Here is a 21,963-nt window from a genome sequence, read left to right as displayed (position 1 = left end):
ATAACCAGGTTTGCTTGGGTTTTGGGGGTTTTTTTTGGTTGGTTGGTTTTTGGGGTTTCTTTCTATTATTTTAAGAAGCTTCCTCTTCCTCACCTAATAAATCTTCACAGAAATGCTAAGGCTGGTTTTGCTTCTTCATTTATGCAGCACCACCAAATTTAGATTAAAAAAACCAACCTAATGGAGATAAACAGAAAAGCTAAAGACCATAACGTAATTTCTTTGGGCTTTGAAATAACAGTAGCATTTGTTTCTTAATAATCTCATTATTATCATTTTTTTCCTAAGACATCTATCATGACAGTACTGGGGCATCTTACAAAAGATATTTTCCCATTTCTTAAATTAAATCTTATTTGGGACCTAAGTTAATAATAGGTGTTTGAAAATATGCCAGAAGAAAAAAAAGGAAAGGCAGAAGCTTTTCTCATAACATCTCCTAACAGAAGTGGAAAAAGGGGCAGCACAAGTACCCTAAGAAGCATAATACGGTGCGAGCTGCTCATCCCTTATTCTGAAAATTTAATGAAACAACAAAAATTTAAAAGAACATTGAAGTTGCAAGTCACACACTCCAAAGACAACACCAGAATTTTGATTACCCCTGACGACACAGTTCAGTCACCTGGAATGTGTCCATCACAATCTGGGAATACAGAAGCAAGAAGACAACTACTAAGAGCAGATCCAGAGGAAGACACAGAGTCATGTTACATGCTGTGAGCCTTCTCACATGACCTTAGTCCCAAATTCTGTTTCAAAGTTTGGAGGGTGCAAAAATGCACTGAACAGACAGATCTCTGATTTCATCAGCCCTGATCATAGGCCACCTGCCTCCATCTGAGCTCTTCCTTAACCATGACTGCTTATCCCAAATACTTTTGAACTCATCATTCACAGCCTTTACTTCTCAGCCACACTCAGCCCAATCTCCTTTTCCATATCTTCTCTTCCAGCCATGTCCTAGTTCTCACTCTCGCAACACAGCCTCCACTTATGCTTTCACCTCTACCTCCTCCTTAATCTTCCCTCTCAGAGGAGTGATTTCTCCCACTACTTTCTCATCCTCACAGCTATAAAACGCTTTCACTGTGGAGGCCATCAAAAGATTAGGAGGACCCGTTGCTGATTCTCCAATTTGGTCCTGCCGGGTGGATTTTAGGAAGAGCATCAAAAGATGGCATCACAGCACACACACCTCACATCACTAAGAATCACATCTCTAAAGAACAGTGGTACTAGAACTGTTTAGAAAAAAGGCTGCAAGAATTTATTATAGACAAAATAAAGATCTGTTCTTCTTTTGAGGTTGGAACTGGTTAAAACACTTTAGAAGAGGTTGATCCTGAAAGAAATCAGCTTCAAGTGGAACACCCTGGGAAAAACTAAGCCAAAATATCTACTTTTGATCAAATTGTAAGATAATAGACAGGTCTAACGACACTGCTTTAGGGAAAAGAAGTAGACTTAAGAAAAGTACTTGAAATCCCTAGTTTTCCTTAATTCTGTAATGAGTATTTGGCAACCCTGACAACAGGCTGCCCTATTTATGATTCACAGCATGCTCATCAGGGTTGTTCTCCATTAACTGCATGCCCTATTAAAAACCACTCACATTTCCAAGTTTCAGCCACAATGGAAGGATAGAATCGGCTTTTAAGTTTGCATGTAAATTTACTCTTCATTCCCTATCCAAGACAGCATTGACCAATTCCAAAGAAAACGTAAGCTTAGGCTGCAGACAGGTATTTACTGAAAGACAGGTAGTTACTCAAAGTTTTGCAGCAAGATCACTGCCCACCACCTGCTCCCCTGCCTCAACAAGCTTTTGTCACAGTTCATCAGCAATGAATTCAAACAGACAGGTCCACACAGGCTCTCAAAAGAAAATAAATCAATCAACCACAACAAAAGGAGGAATAACTGTCTTTAAAGAAGGAATTTCAAGCACACAAAGCGTATCTTTGCTGCAAGAGTTAATATGAAAAAAACCCACAAAACACACACTGCTGGGGAAAAAATTCTATTCAAATTCAGCCTTTACCAAGTTGAAATTACACTTCATTGGATAGCTGCAGTTATATCAGAAGCACCGATTTATTCTTGTAGGGTAATTTTAAATACTGAGCTAGATAAAGTAATTTTATAGATAATAAATTAGCTTTGGGGGAGAAAAAAAGAAGGTAAGTAAAACTGATTTTACTAGACTTGAAGATTTTTTTCTTATGGTATTATATTCCTGATATCTTATTTGCTAGTGAACTCTGTACATTTCAGAAGAACTTGAAGAATTTCAAGTTGCTGCACTTCAAAATAGCTAGAATCTGTATTCAACTTTGGTAAGTAATTTCTACCATTTCTTGTCTCCGCAACAAGCTGTGAGATAAAAAATTAACTGATCAGAGGTACATTGAGGATCTTGAATCATTCAGGTATGATAGGCAAGTATTGCAGTAGTTAAAATTATATTGTTTTAAATTATAACCCTGTTTTATATTTCTAGGTTTTACAGAGTTTTATGAAGTGTAAAATTGCATGCATTAACCTTCTGCCACATCTACGAGACTTCTGAAAAAGTATTCATCCTTGTGCAATCTATTTCTTGTAAAGGGAAAAAAACATGCAAAAAACCCACAGAAAAAAGCAAGCATGCCTACTTCCCAGTAGACAAATAAATCTCATATGAATCAGTGAAAGCTTTATGTGTATAAAGCAAAAAATATCAATCAGGAACATACTTCCCACCCACATTCATGAGCTGACTGAATACGCGAGACCTAATACTTGACAAATACTGACTTCAGTGAAATCAATGTGAAAAAGTTGCAGTCATATGTTATGGCTCTTAAGTACATCACATTTAATATCTTCCAGGAACTGTTCCATGTCAAGCTAAGCCTGTTGATGTGCATATTATTCCGTACAAACAGACCAATTTCTTTCAATCAATGTAAGTGCCCCTGTGCTACAAGGGATCTTCTGGGTCATCAAGGGCAATCCCCACTGACAGAGACAACATATCACTGAATTCCTTTCATAAGCCAACCAATCTCCATCATAAAAAAGCTTTTTCTTCGTTAAGCCTTTCAGTGCTAAACTGTGAAAGTCCAATTGCTTGAACTTTCAAGAACACTCCTCTAACTTCATGTTTAAGTTTGTGGACTGTTTATCTCCATTTATTTCTGTTCCAGCACAGGCCTATAGATTGAACAGTCCTTTTGCCTCAGCATCACCTCTCCCCCTACTAACCTTACCACCATCTCAACCTGCTTATGACTTGCCAGTCCCTCACAGGCATACTAGTCCCTTCTCAGGTTCTCCAGGCACCCGTCACCTTAAGTGATCTCTACACCTTTTCTACAACTTTTGTTACTAACTTCATTTTTATCTTGAACACAGGATGACTCAAGACTTGAAACCCGTATTGCACATTATGTTTTTTCCAATGCATTTTAAAATAGCATTAGTATCCTCCCTACTCAAAATATAGTTCCTGACAAATCGTATACTATTTGCTTTTGCTGTAGCTGCAGCACTGTCTCTTCCATATCCACTGAGGTCAACCATTAGCCTTTTGAGGAATTAGACAAGAAAGCATCAATATTAAAGACTGGTAAGATAAACAAACAAGAGAATTTTGTAAAGGTATATCACACAAGGAATGAAGGAAAACTAACTCCTGCAATATCAACTATGCTTGCAATAGTCCAGGACTAGTAGTAAGTATACATTGCTTAACAAAAATGGAAGTAACAGTCTGCAAGAAAAGAGAATTAGGTTTTTATATTAAAAAAAAACCAACAAATTAACAGGAGCTATACCAAATCAGTCTGAACTGGCTAACCCTATTAATAAATATATACAGACTAAATGCTTTCAGTGTAGCTTGACTTTCTCCGTACATGGAGAGCACTGGAACACTATGCAAGTTTTAGACCTCAATTACAACAACCTAACAGGATTAAGTAAAAAAAAAATAAATCTATAACCATATTTTAATGCATAAATTCCTTATTGTCGTTTTTAGTTGACAAATATCTATTTCATAGCAAAACAACATCATAGGAACAGCTGGATGGCAGTTTTAAGCTCAAATGAAGCAGCATCACATGCTGACAAGTCATCTCTCTGATTGCTTTTGAATGCCAGCACATGCAGATTTATTCTCTGCCATAAATTAGAACAATTATTTCTCTGTAGTTCATTTTTATTTCAGACAGTGAGCCCCTGCACATATTTTTAAAGGATATCTTCCCTTTCCTTGATGATAAGTTCATTCTGTTCCTCTAGGTGTCTGATCTTCTTCTCAAACGACTCCTGTTCAGCTTTCAGCCGTTCTTCTGTCACCTCCTTTTCTTCACTTACCCTGAAAAGAATTTGAGAGAAATAAAATATATGCCCATAACCACAGTGCCTGACTTGAAACTCCTTTGCTTTCCAGGTAAATGGATATCACTGTGTCTACCCTTATCTTATTAGTTCTTCATAACTTTATCTTACCTTATTATGCTGGAAGACACATATGACTTCATGCAACAGATTATGTTTTCACAGACCCTGGTCTCACTAGAGTACATGCATATTAATGGACAGTATGTAACAACAAAGCAAGAACAGAACCCACAATTAGATTTGTGCAGCCTGAGTCCCTGCAGCCATAATGAAGACTCACTGGGATCCTTACAAACCTAGGGCACGTAGACAGACAACTCAAATAGGACAGCTCAGCTGCTGAGACAGGAATGAAACTGAAAAACGTTTTTGTTTCTTAATCTATAAACTAATCCTCCTTTCACATTTACCGGTAAAATCTAAGTCCAGGACAGGCATCATTTTTCTTGTTAGTTTTCTCCAAACAAAACAGACTGTCCTCTTCAGGGGATATTAAAATACCAAGCCACAGGAGTAAATTTTCCATTGTCTGAGCCATGGTACACTATATCTTGCTGCTCAGTGTAAATAATTGTATCAAGATTAAAAGATGACAATGCGAGAAAAGTTTACAATGATCATTTATTCTGCACCTCAAGTGCAGGCTGTAAAAACAATTACTCTGGTATCACGTAGGCAAGATGATCATTATGCACAGATGATCTTGTAACTATGCTAAAAAACATGGCTTAGAAATCATGGTTCTATAAAAGCTCTACAAAAATAAAGTAACGAGCTTAGACTAATAAATATTATTGCTCTGCACTTAGGCAATTTCTGTTGCTGAAGGCTCTTAAAGTTCAGCCTTTTATGATGATGAAACAGCTGCCACAACACAGGTGACAGGAGACCAAAGCAGTACAACTTTTAGAAAACTTCAATTTTAACTTCCTTTAAGGGGAACAGTCCTATAGGGAGGGGAAAGAGAGAAAAAATGTTACATGTATTTATACACGCACACACACACACTCAGAGAAAGAGAGGGAGAGAAAGGGAGGCACTGGACTAAGCCTCCTACGGGTCCCATCAGACTCACTCACATTCCTGAGGACTCTATTTGGGGACTGAGCTATGCATTTCACATCATGATGTTTCCCGTACAGGGCACAGATTTGTTTTGATATTCCAGTGGAAAAGTCATAAATACCACAACTGGGTCAGCCCCTGGGGTGAACTACAGACAGGCAGCGTTCTCCAGCTCTAAGATCAACCCACAGCCCTTCCCACAAGAGCTCCAGCAGATTGCATGAAGTTGGAAATAATTAATAACACTGAAATTCACATCTTTTCCTCTACAAACCTAGAGAGAGAAAAATGACACATAGCATATAAACAAATTATTTAAATTGAAGCTTCTTGAAAGCTTGAAAGTTTCTAAATCACACAAAAAAACCATAGATTTAGCATAGAAACATTTTGCCTTGCATATGCCCATGGTCTCATTTACAGCACTGTCCCAGACAGTATTCATCAGCTAATTCCCTTCCCCTCCACTCAAAGGCTGTCAGAAGGTAGTGCACACATCAGAAAATAAAAAGGGAACCGGCTGAATTAACTCTGGGTCCATCCCAACACATATGTACTCCTTCCGCAAGTAGCCAACAGACTCTCAAAAACTATCTACCAACACACACCTTTGCTCCCTGCGGCAGTTACAGCTATGGTACGTACACCACAGGCTGCAGACCCAGGCTCCTGCATCTAACCACAATCAGTTTGTTTTCTCTGAATCTAGAGCAACTGGATCAGCAACTTCAGCATGTATGACCCTCCTTCATGTAATCAATGCAAGACGCAAGAATGCTTCCTGTTTCTTAGGGTCAAAAAAAAAAAAAAAATAGAGTACAGAGAATAAAAAACATCAATTAGAAAAAGACAATGAAGACAGCAACAACCACACGAGTGACAGACAGAAAGGAAACAAGAACAGGGGAGGGAATAAAACATCAGAAGGAAAGGAGAGGACAAGCTTAATCTCCAGGGCACTATATAAGGAAGGATGGTAGCTTATTAACTGCAGGAGCGATGCTACATTATGAAAAGGTTAGGGACAATTGAAACACTGCGCCATGCTGGCATCTAAGAATATTGAAATCAAACAGCAGCATAAGAAAATAAGATACGGTAAGAAAGAACAAAGCACGAGAGAAATTAGACTAAACCTAGCAGGTTTTGTCCATCTCTCAAGTTTGTGGTTTCCTGCTTATACCAGTTTGCACCCCGTCCACATGCTGCATTTGTATTTAACACAGATCACAGCATATTCCCAGGCACACAAATACATTGTGCCACATATCTTATGTAGTAAATGACCGAGAACAGTAAGTGATTTAGAAGAAACGAGGCAGTACGTGTTTATGTATCACAAAGCAGGAGACAGTCCATAAAGGGCAGGCAAGATACAGAAGACAGTTACTCACAGGAGGAGGCAGAAGGAAGTCAGAGAAATCAAATACAAGAATGTCATTGGATTATGCTGTGTTTATGTCACATCCTATATATACCTCAGTGAGATTTTTCATATACTTATTTCTTTGTCTTCTGGCAGTAAAGAACAGATGATTTTCAGCAGAAATAGGAAGGACTTCACTAATGCCGAACAGAAATGTTACAAGGCTGATAATGCTCCTCTAAAGGATTTTTGAGCCACTTTTCACCTGCTTGAGGTCAGAAAAGAGCATTGAGAGAATGAAGGCACCACAACTACAAAGGGAACAATTGCTCCATTGGGCAACATGCTGGTGTCCAGCTCTGTTATTGTAGTTGCCAGGAACAAATAGAGGGCTGACAGCTGAGAGTGAAGATGACAAATCAGTAGAACTATTCCTGCTGTTCAGTGTCTGCAGCATCCCCTTGCATGCAATTTATGTTCACCTGTCTTCTGGCATAGGACACCATCTTTGTTCAAGATTTGTTTTAAATGTAACACTTCAAAGCTTGTGTAATTCCAGACACATCTAAATATAGATTTAATTTTATTTTACAGGAGCCATTGTAGGAATAGAAAAATTCATAATGCAGATATATTGACAAAAAACTCTCAGCAGTCGTAGGGTTGAAATTAATTCCTAATTCACCAGTTCCAATTATTGTGCCATGCTCCCAATTCCACTGCTGATACTAGTAGTTCAAACTGTCAGATCTGAAGAAGGAATTCATCAACAAGTTTGCTGATGACATCAACTCATTCCACTGAGTAAGCAGGATTGATGCTCTCCAGGTGGAATTTCTGAAGCACTGCACAGGTCAACAGCACTTGAAGTTTTATTTGTCTAATGAAAAACTGGCATGCACAAGAAAGAGCCATGATAATATTCACATCAACTCTACACTAGGGACAAAACTCAAAAGTAACTCTTCCTGACTGAAGTCACTTACAATCTTTACAAAAGAAAAGAAAAGCTAAAAAAGCAAATTAAAAATAGTATTTTCTATTATTAAAAAACATGAGAGCAAAAAGAACTTTTAACAAGAGAAATCCGAATGCATCAAGAACTGTGGCTGAGCAAGATGAGACAAAAGAAGAAATAAAAGAAGGGGCACAGATACTGAAAACTTCACTTAGTTCTATTCTCATTGGGAACACTTATATTCCAGAGAACACTCATCTTCCAGAGAACACTCACCTGATAGCAGTCTGCCAACTAGCTAGCAAAAATCAAGATATTTCAGTGACCATTCTCAAAACCACAACTTTTACATTCCAAGCAAAGAATGCAATCTGGAACAGGCGAGACCACAGGAGGAGTGAAAGCAGTGCATGGACCAAGAAAAAAGCATCATGCAGAGGCCAGCACACACACAACCCATGGAAAGAAATCAGGTATTCCAAGTGATAGATGCACTCCAGAAAGATGAAACAACAAGTTTTCACACCAGGTTTGATCACAACATGCCGCTGGCAGAACTAAACAACAAAGCAACTTCTAATACCAGCTCTGCAGGAAGACAGAATGGCAGTATTTTTTTGTCTAAGGGCACTGTTCACAAATTTGATACATTTTACTCAAGCATCATGGGCAGTTTATATAAATTAAAACAAATAACAAAAAAACCCAAAGATACCACAACATAATTGAAATTGCTGCACAATGGATACATTTTATGATATGCAACTTGCAAAATAATACAAAGCTAGATTTCACAGCATGAATTTATAGCTGCAAATGACTTTTTAAGCACAAAAGGTACGTGTGATTGGTGAGACAATAATCCTAGGCATGCTTTACCTATCAACAAGAAGTAATTTCCAGATGAGCTTAGGGATATCTCATTTGCAGTCTCACTGCCTGACCAATTAAGAGAACTGCAGCACAATATCTTCTCCTAAAGTTGCACATAAAAAAGAAGAATAAAAGATCTTGACATTGAAGTTAAAGCCAGGTAACAACTTTGTTAAATATGAGGTAGAGTAACCCAGGACAGAAGGCAACCCAAGAGGCCAAACACTGCAGATTTGTAATACAGGCTTCCACAGGCCAACTGTCCTTCAAAGATCCTAAGTGCTTGAACACTTAAAACAGCAGATATACGCTACAATAGTTTTACTGTCCTCCTTTGTAATGGTTACCAGTTCTGTAACCAAATTAACCTTCTGTTTTAATTCCCGTTTTCACCTTTCGTTGAAAAATTTCCCTTTCAGTTGGTCACTTTCATCTTCATATCAAGATAACAAGTCCATAGAAAGCAATGCCATTAGATAAGACTAGCATCCCAGTCTGCCAGCACCCTAACAAAGCTTTTAGGAATGCAAGGTCTTGGGAAGCAGGAAGCATTTTCTCAATGAGGAACAAAGGGGCTGTCTGAAGTCTGCTTTACCAGCTGCCAGATACAGGTCATTCTGGACATGCCATTGGTCTTTGACAGAAAGACACTAATCTCATACTAAAAACCATCTCCTAGCTTACTTGAAAAAGTTGATCACTCCTTCCCTTGGGCAGATAAGGGCATTGTGATACTTTTCTTCTTGAATTGCTTTCAAAGATTTGTTTGCAAAGACAACAAGGAGGCAACTTTATCCATGTTTAACCTATCTGAAGAAAGAAAGAATACGAAGTAGTAAGGTACCAATTCTTACCACTAAAAGCAAAAATTAAACTTTCACGAACCATTCTATGTCACTTAGTCAATGCCTTTGTTCATTCAAAACAAAACTGCACCATTTGAGTTGTACAGGCATATCTGAACTGCGCAGACAGGGAAGAAGTAGTATTTATGACGTACGTGTCATCATAGGAGCCAGAAAGTCACAGTACTATGGCTACACATCAGTTAGGAGTGGGGTGAATGCTTGCAAGTTCACACATGCTCACTCTCTCGGCAAAGGAAGTTATGACCCTCTCCATTCAGGTAAATGCCAAGACAGATAGAGCTCTCAAAATCTGCATATCACTTAAAATATTTCACTCCAGAACACTTAGTAACAATTCTCGGTATGAGACCTAGCAAGTCCTTAACGCTCAGGAGTCAACTGGCTATATGTCCCAGAGGACTTTGCGCTGCTCCCTCTTGGAAGAGGCTAACATGTCCTGACATTGGTGCAAAGTGTGAGGGTAGGAACCTTTCAGAGTCTTCATCATGTCACTGCTAATTCAATTACATAAACTGATGACTGCTTCAGGAGTAGCCTGAAAGCTCAGAGAAAGTCTTTTTTGTTGCTTAAAAGGACTGTTTGTAGGAAGAGCTAAAATTTGCTCTCACTGTGCCTGTCACTTTCACCACTGTGCCAGCAGTGCCTTGATGAAAACACAAAAGGTGCCATGCTGGTTGTTCCTGAAAATAATGGCTGGTCACATTCAAGAATTTCCCATTTACTCACAAAGCTCTTTCACATTCAGGTGAATGACTCATTCTACTCAGAAAGCCTCCAAAAAAAACCACAACAATCTGAAAAGAATCTGCTGACATAAAAAAAGGCTGAAATTCACAACATTTGAGTCTTCCAAACTTCGAATCCAGTTTGCCTCTCTCTTTTCACCTTAATAGGGAAGATAAACTGGATGCATCTGAGAAAAGCAAAATAATGGTTAGATTTACAGGTGGCAGCACAGAACAAAAACTAAGACTATATAGAATAGAAAGGATACAGCCAAGTCCTTTCTTTCAACCCAGTCTCAAAATTCAATGCCATGACGTCCCTAAGAGCTAATGTCATGTCAGCCACTGGAATCCCCAGGAACAGAGCATTATAGCCCAGTAACAGATTTTTTTTCAAAGGAAGAAATAATAATGCCAGCATCAGAATTCATTCAGACTGAGGCAAAGTCTGAAACTGCAGCTTATTAGTTACTGCACAGGAACACACCTTACCAATGTCCAAAAGTGCACTGGGAATGCGAGTTGGAGAAAGAGAAGGAAAAAAAAGAGAAAGAAAAGTACATTCTGTCTCCTTCACCAGTTGCAGAAGTCAGGAGAAAGACCAATAACATGCACTGCTTAAATAAAAACTTAGTTGAAATTAAGGCCCCAGGAGTTAATCGTATTTTGCTACTGATTTCCACACAGACAGAATTTTACCACTGTACAACTGTCTTCATACAGACAGCTACTGACGAATCTACTTCTGTCCACCACCCTCAGTAAACATGCAGGAATTAGTCACAACTATCATCATTTTCATTCATAAATAGCAGCAAAAAAAGAACTGTGAAATATAGCTCTGTTGAAGTGAGATCTTTATTATCCCAAATATTTACTGCAGTACACCCTTCCTGGAAAACTTTCAGCATCCTGATGGTTCTTTTTCTTCTCTGAAATAGCAAAGAATGTCCTACTGCATGTAAAAAAATCTCCATTATTGCACAACTATGGATGAAAATTATGGAGAGTTTTAAAAAAGTGACGAGGTGAGCGGAATTAAAGTTCAACTTCCCTATTACTCTGCAAAGGACTTTTAATTACATCCAATAAAAATATGATTAGGTTTAAAAATAAAAGAGAACTAAGTATAAAATAATAGTGTTCCACTAATTTTACTTTTCAAAATTAATGTTGCTGCACCTTCTATTTTTCTTCGAAGAAATGTCAGGCAGAAATATCAAACTGTCCTCAGGGAAAAATCACAGCATCTGAGATTTAAGAAGAATCCCATGCTTAAATGAGTTAGTGTACTACTATTCACTAGGGAGCAGTGTATTATGAGGAACAATGTAATAAAAGGCTTTTTTTAATATTAGAATATACCTCTATATATCAACAGTGGCAAGAGTGTCCGAATAGCTCCAACATCTGACAATTTGTAACCAGGCTTCCCAGCAATCTACTCTTTATGACAGCCTTAACTAGACATTTTCTAACACATCAGCTAGGATAAAATAGAGTTGCAAGCATGAAGAACTTCAGAAATTACTAAAATACTGTATAGCAAGAAATCCTATATCGGTACAAATTATTAGCAGACAAAATGGTCCGCTGGGCGAGGATAATCAGAGAGAAAATATTCCTAGCCGCACCAGAGACTTATTGCATGACCTTGAGCAAGTAACTTAATTTTCCTGCCCAAATTTTCCTATATAAAAAGGGCAGTAATGCTTGCCAATTATTGCACAGACACACAAAATCTATAGCAAAAAGCATTTCATTAATACTGGAGAGCTTGCATTTTGTTCTAGAAAAACTTTGCCTTTATCAGTTCTCAGCGTGGACACCAACTCCTAGCCCAAAGGATCGAACATCATCTCACGAGACTTTCCCCTCTATTGTTGTGCAAAAACCTACTGAGGTTCCACATGCTCCTTCTCAATTTTACAAACATTATGTAAGAAGCAGATACACCAAGATTCTGAACTGCTACAGACACAGAGGTTGGAGGGGTGAAGGGGAAATCTCCTCACTAAAACTCAGCCAATATTTCACATCACATATTTTCATGAATGCAACAAGCATTGGAATCAAACTTAGAAAAAACTTTTTGCTAAAGCTCAGAATCTTTTACCATTTCCACCTAGCCTTTCAAAGAACAGTGAGAACTTGAGGAAATTAATCAAAACAAAATAAAGTTTGGCTAGATAAATTAAAATTGTGCTAGACTCTTTATTGCTTTACACATGCAAACATGGACAAATACTGACTAATGTTTCAGCCACAAGATCACCAATACATGTTTAACGTGGCATTCCATATAAGAGCTTTCCCTTCACAAAGAAGCACTACAAAGCTTCATATCAACAAAGTCTGTCACTTCTAAAATATAATGTGTTCATTTAAAGCATATGATCAAAGAAGCAAACAAAGCCATGTGACTAAGTTTACACATATGAACTACAGGTCACTAAACATTGGCTCTTGTTTTCAATCCATTTAGGGAATTATGAGTCAGGAAGCAAGGAAAAACTGATCAGGCTGCTTTGCTGTTTGTATCTCTTCCAGTAAGAAAAATTACCTTATGCAAATAATCAGTTCCATAATGCAGTTCTACATTGCTTGGTGTTAATTAGAGGAATGATTCTCCTTAAATATAATGCATTTCAGGTGATGCTTATTCTCACCTGGCAAGTTCTTTAATTAAGTTTGCAATGCGTCTCTTGTCCTCAGGACACAAATCTTTTAAAGAAGCACTCTTCACTCCTCCTTCATTAGTGACCTGAAAATTTAAAGTAACACTTTAGAAGAAGTAACACTTCTTCTTTGAAGAAGAAAACATACTTCATAAGATATTAAAGGCATTTCAAGACATAATAATTCTAAGTTGAAAGTAGACAAATTCCAACTGGAAATAATACACATTTTTTAAAAAGTAAGTACTGTTCAGTGAAACAAATTACCAAATCACAGAATTCTTTAAAGAGACCTGTAACTCAAGTGCAAGCTCCTAGCTTCAATACTAAACATGCTGGGTAAAGTTTTAAGACAGACTATTCATGGATTCATGCTAGAAAAAGGGTAGTATGTTCTTGTGACTTTAAATCTAGGGCAGCAATATCCAAATCCAAGTTCAAACTTTATTATTTTGGTATCTTAAGATAAAGAAGAAGAAAAAGAAACATTCTGCACTTATGACAGAAGTATACAAAACAGCAAAAAAAGAAATGCAATGTATTGTTAGAGGATAGTAAGTCCTTATTCCAAAGGATTTTTTTAATATTCCGACAAGTGTATATCCTTTCACACATCACTATCATGTCGCTTCAATCTCTTATTTGCTACATTCATACTCACTACTCCTTCTCAAAACAAACCCTTAGCACACTCCAATACAATGGTTCTAAGAATGCATCCCTTTACCACACCTACAACTGCAGCATTTGGTGTGAGTGCCCACCAGAGGGCACATCGCGGTTGACTCTTGGAAAACTCCTGAGTACTACTGAGGCTACTGGCACTACCTGCACTGACTGTTCACAAGCAGGAAACAGTTTCAAATGCTAAAATTGTTTTTATTTACAAAAAAAAAAATCTGTCACGTGTTTCTCAGCTCTCCAGTGCTACCAATAAGCAGAAAATAAGAATTCCAAAATTAAAATGGCAGTAGGAGCTATGCCATTGTGTCCAAGATCCTGTCAAGTTTAAATTTTCACTTAATCTGACTGACTTATTTTCAGTTTAGACTTTTACAAACCTATAAATATAATCAAATCTCCCTGAGAGTATACAGTGCTTAACATGAGATGCAAGAATGCTACCAAATTCCTTGCAGTTTGGCCACGTTAACACAATACAGGACAAAACAACCTCTGAGCACACAGTGCAAAGCTGAGCTTCTCTCCCCTCATTAGCAGAAGTGGAAGCTCATCTACTCACAGAGAGGAAGTGCCCCTTTTCATTCTTAGCTAATTGCTTCTTGAACAGTGGTTTGAAACAATTAAAGCACTATGTTGCCTTTGATGATGATTTTATATGGACTGTGCTGACCTTTCAGTACACTCTGATTTTAACTTCAATGTATTTTCTTAAAAATTACAAGAAATTAGAAGAAAAAAAAAAGTTTCACAAAGATAATTCAACTTCAGGGCTTTGCAAGGGACAGTTTATTCCAGTCTCCTTCCAAAACATATGCTATTTACAGTCATACAAATGCAGAGAGAATGCCTTTAACTGAATTTAACTTCAACTAAACATACGATTGAAGGATCACAATACCTATCAGAATACAGAATAACCTTCAGAAGGAAACCCTACTGCTTCGAAATTTCTAATGCTATAAACTATAAGAAAAGCATCAACTGCTCTCTAATAGGAGTAGACCAGACAGTTAATCAAAGCCAAAGGTAATGTTAACTGACAAAGCTATTCCTACTACTTTGATGCATTTTAACTTAATATCAAAACTAAAGCTATTTTATCCTACTAAAATCAACAGATTTTAGCAGCAAAAAGGCCTCTGAAAAGAATTTCACAAGTTTTGTTTCTAACTTATATAACTTGGTTAATGAAATTGAAACACAACTTCTTTAGTACTTGGCTAGTAATGTACAGATCAGGGGCTACTCAAAGCTACACCCATCCTCTCCCTGTACACATACATACATAGAAATACACATAATGTGCTTACATAGCCCCAGTTTCACACCACTTATATAAATTAGCACATTCAGCCTAGGTTCTCTTTAGGTGGGCAAATAATCTCTGTGAAAAAAGTACTTTTTGCCAGCAAATCACCATGCAAGTGGGCAAAAAGTGGAAGAGATTGCAAAAATAACAATACTTTCAAACTGTTTAAAAGTTTTTAATGTAAAGATTTTCTGCCATATTTCTATCATCTGCAGTCTTATGAGCAAGAACTATTTGCCTTTACTGACCTGCTGCCCCATTAGATCTCCTGTACTTCTAACAGGATCCATGGAAACAGAAGCAACTGCTATAGGCACCTTTAGATTAGTTTCACTTTTCTGACACCTTGGCAAATACCTTGTTCTTAAATTTCCTTTTGTTGACAGTCCTGTAGGTAAAAGACAAACAGAACATACAGGTTATAAAGTCAAAAGGGACCCTTCTCTTACCTCCTACAACAGGACTTCAACAAGTACATCCTCACCTTAGCAGCTGTTTTTGAAAGGCATGAGCATTTCAGGTATATGTTTGCAGCTGCCCCCAGCCTCTCAATCCATAAAAAAAAATTAAGATCAGCAGAGCAGAAAAAGGGATGCAGGGCACTGAATTGCATCCAGCCACAATTAAAATTGAAGTAAATTCTGCAATGCACATGCTGTCCTCTAACTGGAGTCCAATAGAAAATCCGTGCTTGTTTAAGATGCAAAAGCATAAAATCAAGCTTCTGCTTAGACACTCAAAAACAATAAGGAACCAAGCAGCAGTAATGCTGTTAAAAGCACTGCTCATATGATAAAATGTAACTTTTTTGTTACACAGCCAACCCTCTGATTGCTCAGGGTAATTGTCTGCTCCTTTCAGGACCAGGAATATGAGTAGGGCAACACCACAGTGCACACTCCACAGATCACCTACAAAAAACCTTCCTGACATAATTAGAATACATTCGCCCCTACTGACAGTGCCAACCCTAAAGCACTGAACATCCCAGTGCTCAATTACAAAGTGCCAACACTGACACCAGCACTAAAACCTCCCAGAGACAGATGAAAGTACATAGCTCCTTGGTGCTGCCTCAAGGTTTGTTTGGACCGTTGAGAAGTGCAAAAACTTTTGAACAAAAGATATGAATTTATACTAGCAGATACATTACATTTAGTTAGGTAAAGAATTTTAGAAGTATGTCAGCAATTCAATTAAAAGAATTAAATTGTGAGCTTCAACACCTCCATGCTCATACACAAGGGAAAACTGTTTCTGAAATTCTCTTCCATGGAAGTGGAAGAATCCTTCCCAGAGAGAATCCATTTCCATCATTTTGGATCACTGCTTTCTTTCCAAAGCACAGAGCCCAGCAATCTGACATCACCTGCCTTGAACTATGCTAGCTGCTTAAACACAGAGCTGTTTGGCCATCAGTTTTGGAGGGCAATCATGCTACTCCAAAGCTAGAGAGTAGGATTTCTCAAAATTTATACCTGCTGGACAGAATCTGGACATATAAATAATTTTACTAGAGTCAATCATTCCCAGATACATTTTCAGGACCCAGCATCAGTGTAAAAGATGTGTTTGAAAACAAATAGAAAATTCTGAAGGGGGACTAACAACACCTATTTCTCACCAGGGATGTACACAAGGATGCAATCAGTAAATCAAGATGTAGAACACTAATTAAAAAAAAAATGTTATTTTTCTTTACACAATGAATCTTCAATTTAATTGTTCTCTTCAAAATTTACAAAATACCTAAACACCTTTGATGCATCAACACTTTTTGGAGATGACATTAAAAATTCAGCTTACCTTATAGATTGGATAAAACTATGCCGTACATGCAATAGAAACAACTCCCCTGAAACTATTCATCTTACGCTGCATGCTTATCTAAGCAGCAGAGCATAAATTCTTTACTATAATCCTGTACATCCCATTACAACTTCTGATGACTCTGTACCTTACATACTTAGGTACGCAAACCACGTACCTGAAAAGACATTGAAAAGTTTAACACTCACAGGAAAACCCTTTGTTTACAACTATGAGAAGGTCATACCTGAAGCAGATACTACTGGTTGTTCTTCATCAGAAACTGCATGCGGCTTTGTTAAAGGTCATAAACAAAAGGAGAGCAGGCTTGGTCCTTTAAACAGAACTATAAAATTAAGTATTTTGTCTCTTAATTTTAAAGGAGTTGATAAGGAATAAACTGGCAATACCTTGGGAGAACCAAAAGCAAGAAAATTTACTTGAAAACACAAACAACACACAGTTGCTAAAACAGAAAGCATTACTCCTTGTTCAATGTGCATTAATTTCCAGTCTGTGAAGACGATCGCAGAGGTCACCTTCACAAAGTCCCAGGGACCAGTCCCAGTTGCAAGGGCAATTAGTGAGATAATGCAGTAATAATATTTATTTAAGTTAGAGTAGGTTATCATTATACAATGAACCTCTTATTATGTAGGGATGATAAATTTCAAAATAGTGTATGTTCACATTGCAATGAAATACATTTGCACAATATACTCTGAGAAACATTAATGAGGATGAATGCAAAAGGTTTTAAAGGAAGTTGGTCATCCTCATCTGATCATCACATGATGAGTAACAGACAAAAGCCTGAGGACTGCTCTTCTTTAAGACCAGGATTTGTTCTTAAGTAGTTCCAAAAAAGAAAACAACTTTCAAATTACTTATTGCTTTAACTCTTAAATTACCTGATTGCAGAAAACACTTAAAAGTCACAAAGGACCACACGCCATATTATTTACGCTATGTTAGCAGTCACTGAGCTTGAATCCTTGCCTCCTAGAAGTTATTAAAAATAGGACTCAACACAATTCCAGGAAGCGTGCAAACTACAGCGTCTTCCTTAAAGTAACAGTTTCACTTAGAAAACGTAAAGAATTTATTCCTACGTAAGTAACTAACATTATACTAAAATGAAAAACAAAAGCACAGGGCACAAAATTCTGCTCCACTATCTTTAGTTTATACTTCTTTATTTTCATCTGCGTTCTAAGGCTGGCCAATTAACTCAACTACCTGATTTCTGTACTGCTTACAGATAAACACATTTAAGGTTTTGCACTTGTCTTCGTACAATAAAGTGAAATTGTGAAAATACTTCAAATAATCTCTAACAAACTTTTGCCCTAACTTTGATTTTGATAGTAGCATCTCAAAAAACTAATTGAATAAATCACTATATAGCGAAGAAAATTAGCAACAGCCCACAAGCTTTCCCCTGTGGACAGCAACTTCACATCTAATCCATCACACCACTGGTACTAGGCACACTGGAAGGGTTTGATCACAGGCCCACTTGCGATCTTGTTGCTCCACTGTATCACTTGTAGACAGTGATCACTCTTCAGACTTACACCAGTTTGAAAATGTAGTCTTGTCAAAGCCATCCCTCTCTACAAATGTTGATGGCTCTTCTGTTCTCTCTAAGCAGCAGCCTGATGGCTCTAGCCCTCACAACACAATACGGGGTCATGCCATGAACAGGTGAGGAAGCTAAATAAACTCTGAGCGTAAAGCACTAAGTCCCCTCTTTCCAAAAAGCACCAAGATAGATCAGAAGTAGAATCCAGAAGTACCACAGCCCAACCCAAACAGCTGTGTCAGAACAACTGTGACAGCAATCTGCTGGATACAGAGGAGAGCATCTTCAACTCATATAACTACAGGAAACAACAAACTTCAGCACAGACAATTGCTTTCTTAACTGACATATGGTTAATCTGTGTGTCAGCATATGGCTATAGAAAATAAAACAGATCTGCCTAAACTTTGGCTTTTGAAGCTTGTCTCCAGTATCAGTACTGCTATGGACAGATACGTCGCAGCAGCATGAAAAAAATTAGTCAACATTGTGCTGTTGGTCCCTGCAGCCACCAGGACCACTCTCTCAAGAAGGTTCGCAGCCCGATACACTAGAGCAAACCAAAGTCAGATCTGGTAACCTTAATTAGCTGAACTGAAAATACCAGTGATTCAGCAGCTGATTCATAAGCAGGTCCAACATCCCTGTCTCAGAGTGAAAGACTCAGGACAGTACCAGGAGCGTTTAACATCAATCCACTACCACGTGCTTCTCAAGATGCCTAATGAGGTGCCTGTACACATTATAAACCTTGTACTGCCACAGCTAACACTCAAGGCAGCAGCAGAGATAGTCATCACAGGCATCAAAGAAACTGAATCATCTTGTGATGCTGCACAGCTGCCCTGTAGCAAGCTAAAGATTCAAGACAGCGCAGCATGCTGGAGTCTGCCCCGCTATGCTGCATCTATGTGGCAATTATAAAGAGAAGCTTATTTTCCCAAAGCTATTAAACAAACATCACCAATCTACCAAATTTCCAAGTCCACTTTTTTAAAAGCATCCACTACTAATTGCTCTTGTGCCATAGGCATTAAACTTTTCCAAGATCAGAAGCAAAACTAACTACTCACAAAAACATTTAAAATGGAAACAGTTGTCACGAAGAGCTTTATTCCTTTGAGTATTATGACACATGAGGCCACTGCTGGGCTCAACAGACCATACTCAGTCATGGGAAATAACTTGTCACCCTAGTAATTAATTGAAAAAAATCACACTGCCATTTTAACTGCATCAACATTTTCATAACTGAACAGACTAGAGACAGTGTAGCAACAATTCTAACAATTCTAATGTGACTTCTAACCCTCACCCTATTGTATCAGAGAATGATGCCCCCTAAACAGCCCGCTGGATGGTTGACCCATTTCATCTGTGCATTGTTTTGCAGTGCATGTGCAATCAAACATAAATACAAGAGCACACACACAAATATTCTTCTTCTCAATCACTACTAGCTGATGCTGGAATCCTGCTCTCAGAGCAGTCAACATCGGTGCCTCCAGTCCTGTATAACTACAGCTAAACTGTGAGCTCCTAAACTTCTGCCAGGCCAGACTGCCAGTTCCACCCTTAACATCTTCATGTATCTGAGCCTCTAACTCAGCCACGTGACTGAAAACAATAACATCAATTCCTTCTGGCTCTCTGAACCATGCAAGTGCATCTCGCTCTAGCCAGCCTTTTACAGGCTGAACCACCAACCCCACAACCACTTACTCCATCTACGTGTCTATGCCCACATAGTGTCCTACTGCTGGAGCTTGTACATCTTCTGCAGACAAAGCCACCACACCTTCCCACTTGTCCCTGCTGGACAGAGCCCTCCAGCCCTCAGGTGCATGCCCCACAGGCTCACCCTAAACGTTATGTTTGTAGTCAAGCTTAGACACCAGACATAAAACACAGACCTTTTTCATAGAATCATAGAGGATCACTTTGCCCAAGGCTCCATCCAACCTGGTCTTGAACACCATCACAGATAGGGCATTCATGACTTCTCTGTTCCAGTGCCTCGCCACTCTCACAGGAAAATACTTCTTCCTATGACCTAAGCAAAATCTCCCCTCTTTCAGCTTAAAACCATTCTCCATCATCCTATCCTTGCACTCCCTGATAAAAAGGCCCTCCTCAGCTTTCCTGTAGGCCCTCTTTAAGCACTGGAAGGCTACTATAATGTCTCCCCAGGGCCTTCTCTTCCACAGGATGAAGAAGTCCAGCTCTCTCAGCTTGTCCTCATATGGGATGCATTCCAGCCTTCTGATCACTTTGTGGCCTCCTCTCGACAGGAGGATCCATGTCTTTCCTGTGCTGACTAGCACTGGACACAGGACTCCAGGTAAGGTCTCACAAGAGCAGAGTAGAGGCACAGAATCACCTCCCTTGCCCTGTTGGTCCCACTTCTGATGCGGCCCAGGATATGGTTGGCTTTCCAGGCTGCAAGTGTACATTGCTGGCTCATGTAGAGCTTCTCACCCAACAGCAACCCCAGTACCTAGGTTTTGCACGGTTTCTTTCTTTTGATGCTCTTAAAAGTTGTCATAAGCTGCATTAATTTCCTACGCATTTTCCTTCCCTTGGATGTCACAGCTAGGCCACACAGAACATGGACACTCAACTCTCCCTCCTCTAGCCAGCCACCTGTGCTGTTAAATCCCAGGTACGACTCCACTCTCCACACCCAGGCATGTGCTTAGCTCCCCATACTGGCAGGCACAGCCCCCAGACCCACTGCGCTGTGGCCACAAAACCCCATCCACCACACAGCTCCACAGCAGCTCTGGCTTCTCTATACCTACACCCCATAGCAGATGCCCTCATCGCCTGCCCTCACAGGCCAAGGCCAAACTCCCACCTCAGTTTCACCTCAGCTTCCCCTTACCTTCCCCGGAGCCTTCTTCACTGCCCCCTACCTCACCCAAAAGTAACCCCTTCCCACCTTCCCCACAGCCTTGTCCAACAGACCCTGCCCCCAAAGCAACAGACCCAGCCCCATAGTCAGATCCCTTCCCCGCAGGCCCCTCTTTCCCTAATACAGCCCCTGGCCTTCCAGCCCCTTACCCCCAGCCTTTTCCAAACCAGCCCCTTCTCCAGCTCCCCACAGCCCCTTGCCCTTCAGGCCTTTCCCAGAGGCAGCCCCCTCTCCCCCCAGCCTTTCCCAAACCAGTTCCCTCTCCAGCTTCCGCACAGCCCCTTGCCCTCCAGCCCCTTCCCAAAACAGCCCTTTGATTTCCAGAACCTTGACCTCCAGCCTCCCCCACGAGCAGTCCCTGCCCTCCTCGGCCCCCGAACAGGCAGCCCGTTCCGTTCCGTTCCGTTCCCTTCGTTCGTTCGTTCCTTCCTTCCCTCCCTCCCCAGCCCAGCCCCCGGGGCCGAGTTTTCCCTCAGGATACGGCCGCTGCTCCAGTAAACGCCTCCACCCGGCCCACCGGCCGCCTCCGCCATCTTGAAACAACCGCCACTCCCAGCGTGCCCCCCGCCCCCCCCGCTGCTCGCCGTTCATTGGCTGCGTGATGGCCCCGCCCCCCGCCGCCGCGGGCCGCTCGCCTCCTGTGGCGAGGGGCATGCCGGGAGTTGTAGTCCTTTAACCCGGGGCTGACGAGAAGACAGCCCCGCTGCGGAACTACCACGCCCATCAGGCCACCTGA

At 39.7% G+C, this 21,963-nt stretch overlaps 1 protein-coding gene across 3 annotated transcripts in view; it reads right to left on the bottom strand.

The window, feature by feature from the left end:
* KIAA1328 (KIAA1328 ortholog) overlaps window positions 1–21,791 on the bottom strand; it is a 176,992-nt gene extending 155,201 nt beyond the window's left edge. For all 3 annotated transcript variants that reach the window (XM_069880923.1, XM_069880925.1, XM_069880924.1), the window contains exons 1-5: window positions 21,709–21,791; window positions 16,976–17,011; window positions 15,168–15,307; window positions 12,918–13,012; window positions 4,251–4,366 (exon numbers count right to left, since the gene is read on the bottom strand). In XM_069880923.1, the coding sequence (XP_069737024.1) occupies window positions 4,251–4,366; window positions 12,918–13,012; window positions 15,168–15,307; window positions 16,976–17,011; window positions 21,709–21,760 (439 nt within the window). In that variant the 5' untranslated portion in view covers window positions 21,761–21,791. The remainder of the gene's footprint in view (window positions 1–4,250; window positions 4,367–12,917; window positions 13,013–15,167; window positions 15,308–16,975; window positions 17,012–21,708) is intronic.
* Between the last annotated feature and the right edge of the window lie 172 nt (window positions 21,792–21,963).

Source organism: Phaenicophaeus curvirostris, chromosome Z (genome assembly GCF_032191515.1).
Source record: "Phaenicophaeus curvirostris isolate KB17595 chromosome Z, BPBGC_Pcur_1.0, whole genome shotgun sequence".
Lineage (NCBI taxonomy): Eukaryota > Metazoa > Chordata > Aves > Cuculiformes > Cuculidae > Phaenicophaeus > Phaenicophaeus curvirostris.
This window is presented reverse-complemented; position numbering and strand designations above follow the sequence as displayed.